At 39.3% G+C, this 19382-nt stretch overlaps 1 protein-coding gene across 2 annotated transcripts in view; it reads right to left on the reverse strand.

Moving 5' to 3' along the window:
- CLCN4 (chloride voltage-gated channel 4) overlaps positions 1–19382 on the reverse strand; it is a 106623-nt gene that overhangs the window by 74456 nt on the left and 12785 nt on the right. Inside the window, exon 1 of one of the 2 annotated variants that reach the window (XM_021006236.2) lies at positions 16795–16891. The exons of the other annotated variant lie outside the window; for it this stretch is intronic. Within the exon in view, the coding sequence (XP_020861895.1) occupies positions 16795–16798 (4 nt within the window). The 5' untranslated portion in view covers positions 16799–16891. Of the gene's footprint in view, positions 1–16794; positions 16892–19382 lie in introns of those variants that run through there. 2 annotated transcript variants of the gene reach the window in all.

Raw genomic sequence — 19382 nt, forward strand, 5'->3', positions numbered from 1 at the left:
CCACTGGCAGATTAAACTGCATTTTAATCAAATTGAAAAGTAACTATGGTCAACATGGGGCTAGTCACCTTACAAGTCATAAAGTGGTTATATTGATTGATTTATTGACCTACAGTGTAATGCAGCCACTTTAAAACTTTAAGAGGCCTTTTACAATTTGAAGTTTGAACGAAGTGCCAAGCCAAAAATCGTACCCATTTGTGGGCCCTGGGGGAAGTATCGTATAGCACAAGACGGTAGCAACCAATGGTATTAGAGAAGCAAAGGAGTAAAATAAGAAAGCGGGGAATTTGTTTTCATTTCTACAAACATACTATGTGATCTCCTATTATTATATGGTGGTAAGGGAAATCTCTGATGAACTAAATAAGCAGTTTCAAATCCAGACAAGAGTCAGTTAACCCACAAAAGATGGCATTTGTTATTAGAAAAATACAGCAGTATATGGAAAAAAGCATAAAGGGTGGTAAAGAATTAAAGTTTAGAACAAAAAAAATTGTTTGTGTTAATAAGATTTCACCAGTGTGTAGCCAATTGGCTGCTCCTTATAACCAGAACTAAGAGAAAAGGCTTTCTTTGAAACTTAGCCCATGACTTTAATCTCTGTTATGAGGGGTTTTTTTAACTGTGTAGTTGCTATGGTATACTATACAAATTGCTGTTGCTATGGTATACTATACAAATAAGTCCTAAATATGCATTTGATAGAAGAAAAGGGGGGAAAAAAAGATCTGATGCAAATATCCTTGATAACTGTAATATGGTCCTTGAGAAGGTCAAGGATTCCATTTTGGCAGTGGTGTGAAATGATGACTGGAGAGACAGTATTGAGACAGGTATACCTGTGAGAAGGAGGACAGAAAGCTGGCCTCGACCAGGGCTTTTTCACCTGAGGTCCATGAACTAGAATCAGGGGTGGGGAATCTGCAGCCTCGAGGCCACATGTAGCCTTCTAGGTCCTTGGGTGAGGCCTTTTGACTTGAGTCCAAGTTTTACAGAACAAATCCTTTTATTAAGGGGATTTGTTCTGTGACGTCTGGATTCAATCAAAGGGCCGCACTTTAGGACCTAGAGGGCCATATGTGGCCTCAAGGACACAGGTTCCCCAGCCCTGAACTAGATGGTACAGTGGATGGAGGTCGAACCTGAAGTCAAGAAGACCTAAGTTCAAATCCAAAATCATATGCTTATTAGCTGTGTGACCCTGGGCAAGTCACTCGACCTCTGCTGCCTCTGTTTCCCTGTCTGTAAAATGGGGAGGACAATAGCACCTACCTCCCAGGGTGGTCATGAGAACTAAATGAGATGATAATTTTGAAAGCACTTAGCACGGTGCCTGGCACACAGTAGGTGCTATATGTTATCTATCATCATAGCCATGATTATAAACCTTTTAAATATTTTGACAACTATATAGCAATATAATTTGTTGCCTTTGTAACTATGTATTTTATTTTATACATTATTTCAAAAAGGGATCCATAGACCACAGAAGCCTACTAAGACAGTCATCTCACACACACACATACACACACACACACACACACACACACACACACACACACAAAGGCTAATAACTTCTAGACTTGAAGACAGAAAAAGGGAAAGCTTTGGGAGAAACAAGAAGGATATGAATTAGACTCAGTATTCAGAACAAAACCAATGGAAAGCAGGATCCTTTCTTGGATATTGGGCATATGGAAAGAAGTTAATAAGAGGAAAATGAACAACTCCATCTATACCACACTGGAGTTAATAATGGATTGAGGGAAGGATAAACCTCAAGAAGGTTAAAATCACAAAGAAAGATCTCACACACACCAAAATACTGATAGCCATACAACTGAATAAGGAATGCATAAACAGACTTCGGTGAATGAATAATCAAAAGTATTTATTAAGCACATACTATGTGCCCAGCACTGTAGTAATTACTGGGGATATAAATACTAAAGTAAAAACAGCCTCTGTCTTCCAGGAGCTTATATTTAAACAAAAGAAGACAATACACATGAGGGAGAAGGAACACAGGCAGGAAGGGACACTTTGGATAGTCACAGGAAAAGTGGGATGGGGGCAGCTAGGTGGCACAGTGGATAGAGCATGGGTCCTGGATTCAGGAGGACCTGAGTTCAAATCCAGCTTCAGACACATAACACTTACAAGCTGTGTGACCCTGGGCAAGTCACTTAACCCCACTGCCTAGCCAAAAAAAAAGAAAAGAAAAGTGGGATGGAAGGGGGCATTGTAGGGGAGGAGACTCCTATCCCAACCAGAAATAATGGCAGAGTTGATTGGATCATGGTTCATGGCTCCTGAGGGAGAGAGAGGGAGAGAGGGAGAGAGAGAGAGAGAGAGAGAGAGAGAGAGAGAGAGAGAGAGAGAGAGAGAGAGAGTGAGTGTGTGTGTGTGTGTGTGTGTGTGTGTGTGTGTGTGTGTGTCTATCTGTCTGTCTGTCTGTCTCTCTGTGTGTTGGGGTATGGATAGGGTGAGGAAGGAAAGAGTATGCATCTGGAAGCCAGCAGGTTGATGGACAGGCTAAAGAAGAGTCACCAATCAGGGCAAAAGTCCCCAAGGACAAAATTCCTCCACTGATGTAACAGAGGATTGCTACACCAAAAGAGACCGGCTAATACAATACATTCTGAGAAGCAGGAGAACACATGAATGAACTCCAGGAGTAAACAAAACTAGGAACACCACACACACAACGACTACAACAACGGAAAGAAAGGGAGGAAAAACAATTAAATTAAATGCTGCGTAATTATGTCAGGCCAAGTTTAGCCCCAGAGAAGACCTGAAAACCACACTTCCTGCCCTTTTTTGCAGAAGCAAGGGACTACACTTCAGGATATTGCAGCTGCTATCATATATGGCGGACGTGCTGGTTGGATTTGCTGAACTGCTTTTTTTTTCTTTCTTATTAAATTTTTATTGCAAGGGATATAACTCTTTGGGCAGGGCTATTTTCAAAAGGGATATATTCAGAAATGACAGTGACATAAAAAAGAGATCAATAAAATGTTTTAAACTAAGTACCCTCTCAAGGAAGCTGGGGAAGGAGGATGTATACCAGGGAAATAAGGTATCTTGGTTTACGCTGTAGAGGACAAGAATGACCTGGTTTGAAGGCCTATATCTGATACGAGCTAGCTATGTGATTATGGACGACCTACTTAATGTCTCAGGACACCAGGCAAGTTAGACTAAAAGTTAAGTGACAGGTGAGTTGCTGATTTTTATCAGTGGAGGGGAGTTCAAATCCGGCCTGTGGCTGATGAAGCCATATTGTTTCAGTTGTGTCCAACTCTTCGTGACCCCATTTGGGGTTTTCTTGGCAGAAACACTGGAGTGGTTTGTTATTTCCTTCTCCAGCTTATTTGACAGATGAGGGAACTGAGAGGCAAACAAGGTTAAGAGTCTCAGGGTCACACAGCTAGTAAGTGTTTGAAGCCACATTTGAACTCAGGAAGATGAGTCTTCCTGACTCCAGGCCTGGCATTCTGTCCACTGTGCCACTTAACTGCCCCCAATGAAGCCACAGGTCTGGACCAAAAAAAAGTGAGGGGTAGAGGGAAGGGGAGAACGAACACATAACATGGGCCAATAGGAGGTAGTGACCAATCCTTTACCAGTCCTGCATAGCACCACACCAATACCACCATCACTGATAGACAGGGACTCTGGTGGAGTCTACAGCAAGGTTTGAATTAATTAAAGAACAACAAGGCATTTACCTCCATCATACCTTGAGTATCTCAAACTTCAGGAAGAAAAAAATTGAGGAAAAGTGACCTATCATCCTCAAGGCTCTATCCAATGACCAACGTAATTATCCCATCCTGCCATCTAGATAGAATAGCCTCTCTTCATAATCATTGGTTAATCTCTACCATTTCATTGGTAATCCTCTCAGACTAACCAAAAAGGGATAAGGAAATGGAAATCCTATTTCTGAAAATCCCTACTGACTGAATTGGGAAAAAATGTATTTAAAAGGGAGCATAATTTCTTTCATCATGGAGTCACAACTGCTGTTGTGTTCCTACCCAGTCTAGAAGCATTTCAGCAGAAGGGGTATGCGGCTAGAAGCCATCACAAGGGACCAGGCCTCACTCTTCATGGCTTCCTAGAATTTCTAAGCACAGAGACAAAAAAAAACAGCTCAAGACTTCGCCCCACATCTGGCTGTGATCTGAAGGATTTAGGAAAATAAAAGTAGCTTCTGCCACAGAAGGGCTGGGGACCTCTGTTATTTCCCATTCATTAAGTTAATTATGGCTCTAAATCACTATTGACTAGAGAAATGCAAATCAAAACAACTCTGAGAGCGGCAGCTAGGTGGCGCAGTGGATAGAGCACTGGCCCTGAAGTCAGGAGGACCTGAGTTCAAATCCAGCCTCAGACCAAACACTGTGTGACCATGGGCAAGTCACTTAACCCCAAGTGCCTTAAAAAAAAAACTCTGAGGTACCACATCACACCTATCAGATTGGCCAACATAACAAAAGAGGAAAATGATAAATTTAGAGAACATGTGAGAAAATTAGAACACTACTGTATTGTTGATGGAGTTGTGAAATGATCCAACCATTCTGGACAGCAATTTGGAACTATACCCAAAGGGCTATAAAAATATGTATACCCTTTGCCCCAGCAATAACACTTCTAGGGCTATATCCCAGAGAGATCATACAAACGGGAAAAAGACCCACATGTACAAATATATTTATAGCAGCTCTTTTTGTTGTGGCAAAGAATTGGAAATTAAGAGGATGCCCATCCATTGGGGAATGGCTGAACAAGTTGTGATCTATGAATGTAATGAAATACTATTGTGCTACAAGAAATGATGAGCAGGCAGATTTCAGAAAAACCTGGAAAGACTTGTAAGGTCTGATGCTGAGTGAAGTGAGCAGAACCAGGAGAACGTTGTACGCAGTAGCAGCCACATTGTGAGATGACTAATATTGATAGACTTAACCCTTCTCAGCAATACAAGAATCTAAGAAATCTCCAAAGACTTCATGATGGAAAATGCTATCCACATTCAAAGAAAGAACTACGGAATCTGAATGCAGATCGAAGCATACTATCTGCTAATTTTTTTCTCGTCTGTTGAGTTTTGCTTCCTCTTTCTGGTGGTTCCTCCTATTGGTTCTAATTCTTACTCACAACATCACTAACGTGAAAACATGTTTAATAGGAATGTATATGTATTGCCTATATCAGATTGTGCGCCATCTTGGGGAGGGTGGGGGGAGGAAGGGGAAGAAAAATTTAAAACTCAAAAATTTTTGAAGTGATTGTTGATAAATTGAAATAAATTAATATAAAAAATCAAAAAAAGTTAATTATGAAGAAAAAGATTCACCATACTATACTAATAGTCCAAATTTTCAGATATCTTTAATCAATAAATTAAAATATGATCACCTGAAATAACAACAGCTACTCCTAATAGTGGTCAGTATAAAATAATAATAGCAGCTAGTATTTATGTTGTGCTTTAAGGTTTGGAAAGCATTTTACATTCAGTAATTCACTTGGTGTTTACAATCAATAGGGGTTGTGATTAAGACCATTTTATTACATATGAGAACATTAAGGCTGAGTGAAGGGTCAACTAGCTGGCACAGTAGATAGAGTGCTAGACCTGGAGTCAGGAAGACTCATCTTCCTGAGTTCAAATCTGATCTCAGACTAGCTGTGTGACCCTGGGCAAGTCACTTAACCTATTTGCCTCAGTTTCTTCATCTGTAAAATAAACTGCCAAAGAAAATGGCAAACCACTCCAGTATCTTTGCCAAGAAAACCCTAAATGGGGTCACAAAGAATTGGACAATACTAAAAATGACTGAACAACAAAAAAGGCTGAACGTAATCAAATGCCTTGCCAAGGGTCACAAGTATCTGCGGCAGGATTTGATCACAGACCTTGTTGAATTTCAGTCCATCATTCTACGTAGTATGCCATGGTGCCTTTTCAAGATCCTCTATCTAGTCACAACCTTAGAGAATATATAGTCTGACCTTCTCATTTACTTATGAATCAAAGCCCTGGGAAAGGTAAAATGACTTCTTCAAGGTCACACAACATGTTAATAGCAAAGCCAGCACTTAAATCCAATCCTCCTGACAATTCAACATAATTTCTACTTCACAACACTGATCACTCAGAACCAAAGTTAAAAGGCAAATTAGAGCAAACATACTGAAATGTAAGAGATAATATAAATTAGACCAATAGCTTTAAAAAAAAGTCTAAAACAAGACTACCCTTTGTTTTCAGGCAACAGAAGAAAAGATTCATAGCCCGTTAAGAGTTAACTGTAATTACTTTCTCTCAATCCCTTCCTTCTTAACTACCATGAATTAGGTAAAGGTCTGTGCTTAACATTTTATACCTACACACAACCATGGACTCTGGTCTGATTTAGTAAACACTCAAAGGACCAGGTGAATTAACTGACACACAATTTTTTTAAAATTTACTATAATTACTCCTATTTGAGCAAATGTACTTTAAATGCAATAACTGTAAGCAGATACAATTTTATTTTAAACTAATTTTCATCCTACTCTCTTTTTTCTTTGTTTTATGGAGTGCACTGTGTCAACTGACACAGCTTGGTCTTTGGGGCGATTTCTTTTTTTATACAGAGACGATTAAGGTTAAATTTTATAGGATCACACAGCCAGCGAGTGTCTGAGATCACATCTGAACTCAGGTTCTCCTGACTCCAGGGCTAAAGCTCTTTTCACTGCACCTCAAAGCTGCTCCCCCCCTTCTTAAATGTTAATCTCTTTAAAGGTCAGTCAGAAAGATGTAAATGAAGAAACTAGATAGAGCTTAAAAAAAAACTGTGTTCAAACATCAGGCCTGCCTGGTATTAATTAACAGTGAGACCATGTGCAAGTTCCTTCATTTCTCTGGGCCTCAGCTAGAATTTATATAGTGTTTTAAGGTCTGCAAAGTTCTTTACATGTTATTTATCGGATATCCACATCTGTAAAGAGAAGGTATGGCTTAGCTCAGAATTTTCCCACCATATTTGGAAGTTCAAAAATGTTGAGAAAAGATAACTGGTAAATGGGGGACCTGGAGAAACTTTGATATTCGGTACAAGGGAAAATAAGGAGAAAGATACCTGGCATAAAGGGCAATTGGGAAAACTTTAGAGGACATTAAGTCTGTTTTCAAACTGAAAAAAAAAATTGCCATACGTGATACGTAGATACTCAATTTCATTAAAAATATAACTAAGAATCAGCATTTTCCCCACAAGACTCTTATCACATCACACAGAAAACCAAGGCTGCACAGAACAGTTTGAGAAATGCCAAATTAGACCATCTTTCATTTCAACTATAAAATCCTATAACACACCTGCCCCCCTCGTGCTTTACTAAAAGTACTATATTACACAAAAGGCTGCTATAGCATCAAAAGGCCACAAGAGGGTGTGAGCCAGTGCCCAGATGGCTGGGACAGGTCTGCGTTCGCCCAGGTTGGTAATTCTGACTTCTTCCTCATGGATTCAGGGCAAGAGGTTGAGAGGATACAAGGATACAATGTATGAAGTCGCCAGTCACTTTTCCATTAAAAAAAAAAAGTAGTTTATCTGGTTATCTAAATAGACAAAAGGGCAGTGGGTAAGAACTATCCAACCTCTTTGGAATTTTTGGGAACCTCACCTTATCCCCTATACCACATTAGATTATTATTTAATTAATTTTCTTTCTAAAATTCAATTACATACCTCCATCCCTCTCCTTCTGTCTTTCCCTCTGTCTCCTTTCTGTGTCTCTGTCATTCTCTTTGTCTCTGTCTCTTATCTCTCTCTTTTTGTGTATGTGTCACACACACACACACACACACACACACACACCCCAAAAACCAAAAAAGTAATGTTCAACTTAGTCCTAGCTTTTTTTGGCCTATCAGTACACTGGAGAGTGACCTTTGAAGCCTGCAAGTACAAAAAAGCAATTTGTGGTTTTACTCAAGGTCTGTGCCAATACACAGAACAGTGACCTTGAAGGCTAAAGAAAGAAAAGCAATCTAGTATTATTTTTTAAAGATTGAATGTTATCTCTGTACCCTATTTCCACATATAGAGTCCTGCACCTCCTAAACCTTTCACTCAGTCTTATAAGCACCCAGTCTTCACAGATGGATTCACCCAAGAAACTCCTCCCCAGACCTGTTTCCTGCTTATACAGTGGCTTTCCTCCCTCCTATTGCCTCAAATACATCTAACAAAATGACAAGCTTATTCATCCATATTGGGGATAAAAAAATTTTCACCACCAACAAAGCCTGTATTACAATTTGCACAGTTGGTCAATAAATGTGGTCAATGACTATTTAATTCAATTCAACAAAGAGTAAGGCCCTATTTTGTACAAGACACTCTTCTAAGTATAAACACAAAAACAAAAATTGTCCCTGCCCTCAAGGAGCTTTCATTCCACTAGGCTAAAATTTTTCTTTTAAGGACTAGGTCTCCCTATCTCAGTCCAGGCTGGAACTGCCCAATGTCACTAAACGCATCAGGAAGAACTCTGACCTGCCTCTGTTTCCAACTCGGGCTAGCTGACTTCACATTAGGGATGCATGAGCTCAAAATATTAATTCCACACAGCACAGACATTCCATCAGCCCATCGTAGCTCAGAACTCCCAAGCTTAATTGGGGAAAAAAATAACACATTAAAAAAATATTTTTTTAAACTCCTGAGTTTAAGAGATCTGCCTGCCTCAGTCTCTCTGGTAGCTGAGATCATTACAAGCCTGTGCTACCATGAAATATAGGTTAGATTTTCATACTCTTGTATGTACATTTGGGCTCTGACAAGGTACCTTATGGTTAATTTCCTGCTTCTCTAAAGTAATGATAAACCCCTACTTATTTCTCTCATCTGGTTAAAATGATATAAAAGACGTGAAAGCTCTTTTAAAAGCACAGCATTATTATGCTAATAAATCAATGGACTTTGAATATTTTATGAGACAAAATGTTACATGGAAACATGACAGAACATACAATCATAATTTTCTAACTCCTAACTTTCCAATGAAGTCATTCTCTTTTCAGTGACTGTGAAGGTTTTAGAAGGTTCTGTAGTGTTCTGGGGCTCAGTGTCATAAACATAATGTCACCCATAAAAAGGAACATCCAGAGAATTTCGCCATATGAAAGTAAATCCTGTCCTACTTAGACTTGACTTATGATATCATCCATCATGCCACAGATGAAAATCTTTCTCAGAAAACAGTTAAAGTCATCTCTGTTGTGGAATCTACTGTGGATCTTATGTACTATTAACACAGGTACAGAAAGCACCTTAAAGATGCATCTAATGAGGGAAAATAAAAATGTATTTCCCTGGAGTCTTGCAAATCTGATCATGAGGGTGTGATGGAGGGAAAAGGAGAAAACTGCCTTCATCTGTTAAACCAGATGCTACAAAAATCTTTGTGATAGTAAATTGAGCCATCTTTTGTCTCAACTCTTACCCAGCCCTCAGTCATCAAATGGATGTGGCCTAAGACAAACTGAGATCTAGTAAACACCTTAATTTAGAAAGGCCAAGGTCACCCACTGCATCCTGGGTCAACACCTGTAGTCTTGACCTTTGTCTTGCCACTGGACTTTGATGACTGGAGGAGCAATGAGGCTAATGACTTCACACAGCTCTGCCTCACTTAAATCCATTTTACATTCAAGTCAAGTCATCACCCTCATGATATCACTGGTCTTTTTCAAGAATGAAGGATCAACGGGGCAGCTAGGTGGCAAGTGGATAGAGTCCTGGCCCTGAAGTCAGGAGGACCTGAATTCAAATCCAGCCTCAGACCAAACACTTGACATTTACTAGCTGTGTGACCCTGGGCAGGTCACTTAACCCCACTGCCTAGTCAAAATAAAAAAAAGACTGAAGGAGCAACAATATCAACAACAACAAAAAGCACCAGGTGCAATAAAGAAAGAGGACCATCCAAAAAGGGCAATAATTCACAGGAGACAATATCTAATAAGAGAACCATAAATAAATCTACGTATAGCCTCAGTCGTCCATACATAAATACCCAAAATATGAGTAAAAGTCAAGGTAAACTACAGCCTCTAATTCAAGGAGGCAAACTCGACCTCAAAGACTGAGACACGGTGAGATGGAAATAAAAAAAGCATCCCTGATTTTATACAGAAGGAATGGAGCTGATAAAAGGAACAATCTAAAAAGCCTCCTAATAAAGAAAATAAGTTTTTAAGAGGAAATCCACCAATCTGAGTGAAAAAGCAAAGCGCAGAACATTTGAGTGAGATTCAACAAGAAGGAGAAAGAGAAGCAATACTTCCAAAGGAGAAAAGGAGAAAGACCACTTGGGAAGAGACAAGGAATTCAGCATGGTAATCACCAACCCAATTCAGAAGCATAATATAGCCATGATGGGGCACTTCAGCTATGCCGGTGTTCTAACTCTGTTTAAAGCAGAGATGCCAACAAATTCTTACTCTGCTTTAAAGACCATTTCATTCTTTCAAAGGTGGAAGAACTAACAAGGGGAACGAATTTCAACTCTCGGTTTCATTTTCACAAAGAAGTTGGTAGCTAAAATGGAAAGTATGGGAATCTTGGGAGGAGGAGACCTTCTCACTTTGTAACGCACTGCAGTTAAACAAGGTGGGGAGAAGGAGAGGGGAAGAGGGAGAGGGACAAAATGCAGCAGAGATTTGGGGAGAATAGATTTTAAGAGTTTAAAGGAAGAAGCATAAGGAGGAACTCATGGCCTAAAATTCTACAGGGGAAGATGGCCCAGAAGGGATGGGCAACTTTCAAGAATAAAATTCTAACACAAACATGAGATAAAAAGAAAGAAGAAGGAAAGGAAGAACTATTAAGGAAAGGAAGACCAATTAAGATATTAAAACACATACAGAAGATGGGAAGAATGGCCTTTTCTCAATCCTCATCCTTGTGACTCCTCTGCAGCCTCTGACTCTGTTGATCTCCCTCTTCTCTCTGACCTTGTCTTCTCTCTAGGTTTCTGGGATACCGATCTCTCCTGGTTTTCCCCCTACCTATCAGGCTGCTCCTCAGTCTCCTCTGCTGGATCTTCATCCAGGTTGGGCCTGTTAACTGTAGGTATCCCCAAGGCTTTGTCATAAGCCCTCTTTCTCCATATACTATTTCATTTGTTGATTTCATCAACTCCCATGAATTCAATTATAATGCTTTCCCTCCCAGACCTTGTTTGCATGTTGTTTTCCTCATTATGCTATGAACTCCTTGAGAGGAGGGACCAATCTTGACTTTCTTTGTATTCCCAGAGCTTAGGACAATGCCTAAAACACAGGAAACATTTAATAAATGCTTACTGACTTGACTAGAATGTAACTAAGAATGAATACAAAATAGGGTTATGGAATGACTATCAGGAGTATTAAATCACAGAATTATCTGAGGCTAGAGATGAATGCTAAGGTCAAAGAACTTTTTTTAAGCTATTTAAGGATCAAAAGGAAGATAGGACCCCTTGGGACGGACACACCAATAAAAACAGGCAACACAAAGGTTACTCCACTTTTAATTTACTTTGGTTTTCTCTAACAAGGAGTATAATGTTCAGACTGGAAAGAATAGGACAAAAACAAGCAGGGGAGATTTCAAACCCAAGATAAGAGAGATGTTAAAAGAACACTTACCCACCCTCAATCAAATACAAAGTATTTATTAAGCGCCATCAAAGCATGGATGAAATAATGCCCAAAGTGCTGAAAGAACTGGCAAATATGATTATGAGCTACTGTCAATAATCTTTTATAAGTTATGGTCAATGAAAGAGATATTTCAGGTCTTTAGATCAGCAAATACATTCCCAATTTTCAAAAAATGGAAACCAAGTTGATGAGCTTGATTGATTCCTGGAAAAATTCTAGAATATATCATTAAAAGGTTGATTTGTGAGCATTTAGAAAGGAAATAGACAATCACTAAGAGCCACTGGACTCCACTGAAAACAAGTTGGGCCAGATTATCCGGATTTCCATTTGTGGCGGGGTCAACAGGCCAACTGATAAATGGAATGCCATAGATCTAATATACCTGGATTTGAGCAAAACATTTGAAAATGTCTTCTGTACCATCATTATGACAAATACGGATAGATGCAGGATAGACAATAATACAGTTAATCTGAATGACTGGACCCCAAAAAGGAATCATTAACAGGCTAATGTCAACTTGGAAGGAAAGTTCTAGCAGGGATTTATCCTTCATCTCAGCTACTCAACATAGGATGAATGAATGAATAAGAAAGTGTACCTACCGTGGTACTACACTAGGCACTGGTGAAACAAATACAAAAGTCCCTGACTATAAGGAGCTTACATTCTAATAGAGGGATACTACCCATGTAAGGAAGTAGAAGCTAGAGAAGGGAGTTTCCCTCTGGAAAATCACTGGGATTATAAATAGAGGCATAGGTCAGTCAACAGCCACGCCCATAGAATAACAAGAGGCACAAGGGCCGGGTGGAGTGGAAGAAGTACAAGAAAGGCAGAAAGGAAGAGGGTAAGAAGCTCATTGAATAGATCCTGAGTTCTTGGTAGATGACTACATGGGATGTGAAGCATGGTCTAAGGATGGCTACTTGGAGTAGGTTACATGAGTTTTTACTGATTCTCCCTACAATCAGAGGATAGGAGGAGAGAATGTGATTCTGAAAATAAAATTGTCATTTTTTTAAGTAAACATCTATGTAATTTGGCACTTCCAACAGAGATTTCTTTTGTATGTATTTGGTAGGGGCAGTCAATCCTCCAAACTTAATCTTCTTTTTTTTAACTATCTTTTTTTTCTCTTTTTTTGGACAGGACCTATGATTTTATTGGTGCAAGGACCTTTCTGAAAGGAAATTTCCTTTATCAATCCAGATTGAAAACTGATTTGCAATTTAGAGAATGAGTGGGCCACTGAGAGGTTAAGTGTTTTGCTCCAAATCAAACAGTCAGTTTATGTCAGAGGCAAGAATTGAGGATGTCTTCCTGATTCTGATGAATCTAGTTCTCTTTTGTATATATATATATATAAATATATACATACACGTATGTGTGTGTATATACATATATACATATACACATATATACATACGTGTGTGTTTCTGTGTGTATATACACATATATACACATACATGCATATACACACACACGTGTGTGTGTGTGTGTGTGTGTGTGTGTGTGTATGCGCCATGCAACACTCTAACTCAGACCTACAGAACTTGGCAGTAGGTAGGGGCCAAAATTAAAACAGGCTAAACTTCTTTGGGCTGCAGATAGTTTTTAGCGGCTCATTTTCCAAGTAAAGGTATAATTAATGATTAAACTATTTGGCAATTAAACCATATTAAAAAAGGGAAATTTCAATTAATATCAATTAATTATATTTACTACTTAAGATTTTTATTTATCATGCAATTATATTAATGTTAAAAAATTACTCTGCTAAGAGGTACATGTTTTAATACATTTTTTAGGTTTTCTTACTCTTAACATTTACTTAATGGGATATATTACACTTTTTGTCAGCAATCAGCTTACCATACTCTGGAATCACGTTTGAAATTGATTTCTTTGGAAATCTGAAAACTAACCTTAGTAGCTGCCTCATTTTCTGAGTTTACTTTCTTGAAAAACTATTGTCCCCACTGAGACTCTTCAACAATTTGGATGCTTTAATTTGTTTTTCATTGGTGTCCAATTTGCTTAAGTCAGGATGTTTTGATTCAAAATGGCGACAAAGATTGTATTCCTTCAGAATGGCTATTATTTCTAGGCAGACAAGGCACGATATTTTGTCTCTCGTGTAAATAAACAAGCATCTATTTGTCTACTCTGGATTAAACACTCTGTGTTCTGATTCGCTCTTCCATTTTTATCACCCATTTTACAAAGTCACCCCCAAAAACTTTAATGTTAGAACCAAAAAATCTCCACAGCAACTGCTCACATACGAAGAAATACTGAACTGAGTGTCTGACCTTGGAGCCAGACACTCATGTAACTTGGAGGGCGACTGAGCAGCAAGGGAGGGCACAGCGGGCATCAGCTGCATTGGCACATAGCTGTACTCACTTTATCCCTGCTCAATGCCAGTAACGACTGAAAACACAGTGAAAAGATGTGACTCTCGCTCCTTTCAGACTAGACACAGACTGACGGTGGTTGGTTGCCACAGGTCACGTGACAAACAGGGGAGAGAGCACAGTGGCACCCCACCTGCCAATTACATGACAGGCACAATAGTGACTGGTGGAAGGCAGGTTAAGCGAGGCATGGACAAAGCACCCAGTTACATCTTTACTTTCTTTTACATCCTCTACATTTTTCATGGACCGTCTGAAATCCTTTGGCGGGCCTTATATGTTGTGCAGGCCTGCTCTAAATTCATCTTCCTAAGTATCTTTCCTATTGAGGTATAGTACCCAAAAGTACCATCCCTGATGACCATAAGAGACTGATTGGAGAAATGACAGCAAATGTGGACAATTTAGGGCATATTTGCTGTCCTTCCGGCTTCACCTCTAAAGGCAATCAGAATGACTTTGTTGTTGAGCTGTTTCAGTCTCGTCCAACTCTCTTGTGACTCCATTTGGGGTTTTCCTGGAAAAGATACTGGAGTAGCTTGCCATTTCCTTCTTTAGCTCATTTTATAGATGAAGAAACTGAGGCAAACAGGGTTAAGTGACTCGCCCAAGGTCACACTGCTAGTAAGTGTCAGAGGCCAGATCTGAATTCAAGTCTTCCTGACTCCAGGCCCAGTGCTCTATCCACTGTCTCTCAGAATGACCAGCTTTAGCAAAATCTACCAAGGTTCCTGTTAACTCATTTCCCCTGCCTTTGCTTTTGGCTACTTTGTGAAGCAATACCATCTTTAGTTTTCCAGCATCTTCCTCTAAAACATTTTGCCAATGAGCTTATACTCTAAATTTGTGTTGCCTTCCAACGTCATGCACATTGGTCAACGCCATGCCTAGGTTATTTGAGTCCTTTCCTTGTGCCAACTGTTTTATACTGGGTAAACTTCTCTAAGAAATGGAGACAGTCAAAGATAACATCCTTACTTTTATCCATTCCTTATTTTTCAGGCTCAACAATTTGTCTAAGTCAGGAGGGAGATGTTTCAACTGCACACAATGCCAAGGATTGTGCTGTTCAGCTGTGACCAACTTTTCATGACCCCATTTGGAGTTTTCTTGGCAAAGACACCGGAATGATTTACGATTTACTTCTCCAGCTCATTCGACAGAGGAGAGGAAACTGAGCCAAACTGGGTTAAGTGACTTACCCAGGGTTACCCAGCTAAGTGAAGTATCTGAGGCCAGATTTGAACTCAGGAAGATGTCTTCCTGACTGCAGGCCCGGCACACTATCTACTGTGCCACCTACGTACCCTAACGTTAAGGATATGAAGACAAAAAAATGACATCATCCCTCCCCTCAAGGAGCTTAAATCTAATAGACAGAATAAAGCATGTAACACAAGTAAATATGAACTAAGGTAAAAAGGTTTTATAGGCAAAAGAGAATTCTAGCTAGAGTAAGAGAATTCATTTAAGGAGGTATCTACCGGAGATTTATTTTTTTCCTAAAAGAATAATAGCTGATAAATTCTGAACTTGCCTTACTTGCCTATTAATTTCAAACTTTAGGAAGATAGAAAAAAGCAATAAAGAGAACTCCTATTTGAGATCTGATTCTGACCAAGGTAAAATTACAGAAGCCTTAAAAGAAAGTGATCACAACATCTTAGATTTCATAATAAATAAAAAAGGGGAAATCCAGGCTCAGCCTGATGTGCATAAGAGACTTTAGAAATAGTGAACTTCAAATAATTTTGAAAAAGAACAGGAAGGAAAAGATTCTTTAGAGGAAGCCAGCTCATAAGATCCTCAAACACAAATAATTCTGAGCATGATGAAAGGAGGAAGCTGTCTAGGGACTGGTTTGGCTGCACAGAGTACGGCTGCCCATCCATCATCTAATATCTTCCATTCTCTCCTCTTTTAGAGGTGGCCCTTCTCTTCACCAAGCCCAACATCTCTACTTGTATACTAGCTCCTAACCCCTCCTCTATCCTCCAGCCAATTGTCCCCACAATTATGTCCACCCCACCACCATCTTCAATTTCTCCCTAGCAACTGGCTCATTCCCTGCTGCCTGCAATACTCCCACTCCAAGTTTTAAAAATCAAGAAAAAGGTAGGATTTGGAATAAGGATACTTTAAATTACACTTAAATGTCTATTAAAGTTTTTGGAAAATCACAAATGGTCAGTATAAAAACTACATAGAAAATCAATGCACTTCTATTCTGCACATTATTGCTATGGTATCAAAACTAAGAAACACATTCTAAATTCCTTTGCTGCCTGTAGGAATGGCACTGTTCTCAAAATATAAATTAATGTTAATGGCACATTTAAAAAAAAAAACTAGAGGCTGGCAGATAATAGGGATGGGGGAGAAAGGAGGTGATAATGTGAGATAAGAGCCTCAAGGTTTTTTAAAGCCTCAACCAACTGGGACATTATAGTCAGAACCCCTGAATGTCTCCTCCATCCTCGAAAAACCCTCACTCATCCCTTCAAACTTTTGTCCCAAATCTTTCCAGGCTAAACTCAGAAAAAAATATCTATACTCATTATCTCCACTTTCTCTCATTTTACGCATTTCCTAACTTCTTGCAAATTGGTTTTTCACTCATCACTCAAGAGAAGTTGTTACCCATGATCTCTCAGTTGACATATCTGATGGCCTCTCCTCCATCTTCATTCTTTTAGACAGGATTAGACACCCCCTGGCTTCTCTTCTCTTCTCTAAGTTATTGTGACACACACTCTCTTGGTTCTCCTCCCCTCTGGCCAATCCTTCTCAGCTGCCTTTGTTAGATCATCATTATCTGCCCCCTAACTCTGGGGGTTGTCCAAGGCTTTATCCCTAGGCTCTTTCCTGTGTTGACCTCATTGGCCCCCATGGATTCAATGACCATCTTTATTCAGATGATTCCAGTTCTATATATTCAGTCTTATTCTCTCTCCTGAAATCCTAACCTGCATTACAAACTCCTTGTGGTTGTTCAGTCATTTTTCAGTTGTGTCCTACTCTTGGTTAACCCACTTGGGGGTTTTTCTTGACAAAGATATTGTAGTAGTTTGCCATTTCCTTCTCCACTTCACTTTACAGATAAGGAAACTGAGGCAAACAGGGTTAAGTGACTTGCCCAGGGTCACACAGCTACTAAGTGTCTGAGGCTGGATTTAAACTCAGGAAGATGAGTCTTCCTGACTCCAGACTCTCTACTCTATCCACTGTGCCACTTAGCTACCCTTACATTACAAACTACTCTTTGGGTAAAAGCAGATCTTCCATGGACACCTTAAACTCAACTTATCTAAAACAGAGCACATTATCTTTCTCCTTCACTCTAACCTTACCCCTATTCTGAATTTCCGTTTCTGTCAAGGTCACCACCATCTTCCCAGTTATCCAGGTTTATAACCTTGAAACCATCCTCTTCTCCTCATTCTTACCCATCATGGCAAGGTCTTGTCTATTCTACCTCCACATCTCTCACATCTGAACCCTTCTCTCCATAACACCCTATCACCTCTCTCCTGGAGCCCCTCCCTCATAACTCCCCCTTCTCCCAATCTATCCCCCAAACAGCTGCCAAATAAAAAAGATGATTGCACATGAAACTGCAAATCTATCACATACAACTTGCTATTCCTTTCAAATATATAAGAAAGTTATCATGTAAATTTCTGGTTTTTCTTTTTTTCCCCCTCCCCCCGGCCCTAGAGACGGCTACCATTAGACACAAATATGTGTATATACACATATATGTGTAAATCATTCTATACATATTTCTGCTTATCAATTCATTCTCTGGATGCAGATAGTGCCTTCCTTCATAAGTCCTTTGTAGTTAATTTGGATATTTATAACAGTCAAAATAACTTATTTGCTCAAAGTTGTTTTCAAAACAACATTGCTGTTACCATATACAATATTCTCTTGGTTCTGCTTATTTTGCTCTTTGTTATTTAGTGCAAGTCTATGCATGTTTTTCTAAGGTGACTGAGCTCATCATTTCTTACAGCACAGTAGTACACCATCACCAGAACTGGCTCAGCCATTCCCCTACTGATGGGCATCCCACCACAAAGACAGCTGCTACAAATATTTTAGAACTTAAAGGTTCTTTTCCTTTTTCCCTAATCATCTTTAGAAATAGACCTAATAGTGGTATTGCTGGGTCAAAAGGTATAAGCAGTTTAGTAACTCTTTGGGCCTAATTCTAGATTGCTCTCCAAAGGTTGGACCAGTTCCAAGGTGAAACATCTAACACACAGGTCTGACCATGTCACTGCACTTTCAATAAACTCCAGAGGTTCCCTATGACTCCCAGGATAAAATACAAACTCTCCGGTCTCAAAGTTAAAGGGCTTTACCACCAGGCTCCTATATATTACTACTGTTCATGTTATCTTTGATCTAGTAAAATTTGCATTCTTACTGTTCCTCATACTTTGCACCCTATCTCCCATCTCTGTCACTCATAACTGGAACACTTGTCTTCTTTGCCTTTGTTTCTTAGAATCCTCCAAAGCTCAACCCAAATACCACCTTCTCCCCGAGGCCTTTCCTTATCCCTTTCCCCTCCGATAGCTGCCTGGGAAATTACCTTGTATTTCACATATATTTTCTATATACTTAAATGTATACGTTGCATTTCTCCTGATAGAATGTAAGTGACTTCCTGTTCCATTTCTGCCTTTATATGCTTAGCACAATACCTGGCACAGAACAGGTATTGAATAAATTAATCTTTATTGATTGAGTAAACAAATTCTTAAATGATACATACAAAAGGAGGAAGCAAGAGTAAAATGTCCTGACTTCAGAAAAACCTGGAAGGACTTGTATGGTCTGCTGCTGAGTGAAGAGAGCAGAACCAGGAGAACGTTGTACACAGTAACAGCCACATTGTGCAATGACTAATAATGATAAACTTAACACTTCTCAGCAATGCAAGGATCTAAGACATCTCCAAAGGCCTCGTGATGGAAAATGCTGTCCACATCCAAAGAAACAACTATGGAATTTGAATGCAGATTGAATCATACTATTTGCTATTTTATCTTCTGTTGTGTTTTGTTTCCTCTTTCTGGTGGTTCCTCCTATTGGTTCTAATTCTTACTTACGACATAACTAATGTGAAAATATGTTTAATAGGAATGTATATGTATAGCCTATATCATATTGCACGCCATCTTGGGGAGGGGGAGAAAAATTTAAAGCTCAAAAGC

Source organism: Phascolarctos cinereus, unplaced genomic scaffold (assembly GCF_003287225.1).
Source record: "Phascolarctos cinereus isolate Bilbo 61053 unplaced genomic scaffold, phaCin_HiC Scaffold_726;HRSCAF=1367, whole genome shotgun sequence".
Classification (NCBI taxonomy): domain Eukaryota; kingdom Metazoa; phylum Chordata; class Mammalia; order Diprotodontia; family Phascolarctidae; genus Phascolarctos; species Phascolarctos cinereus.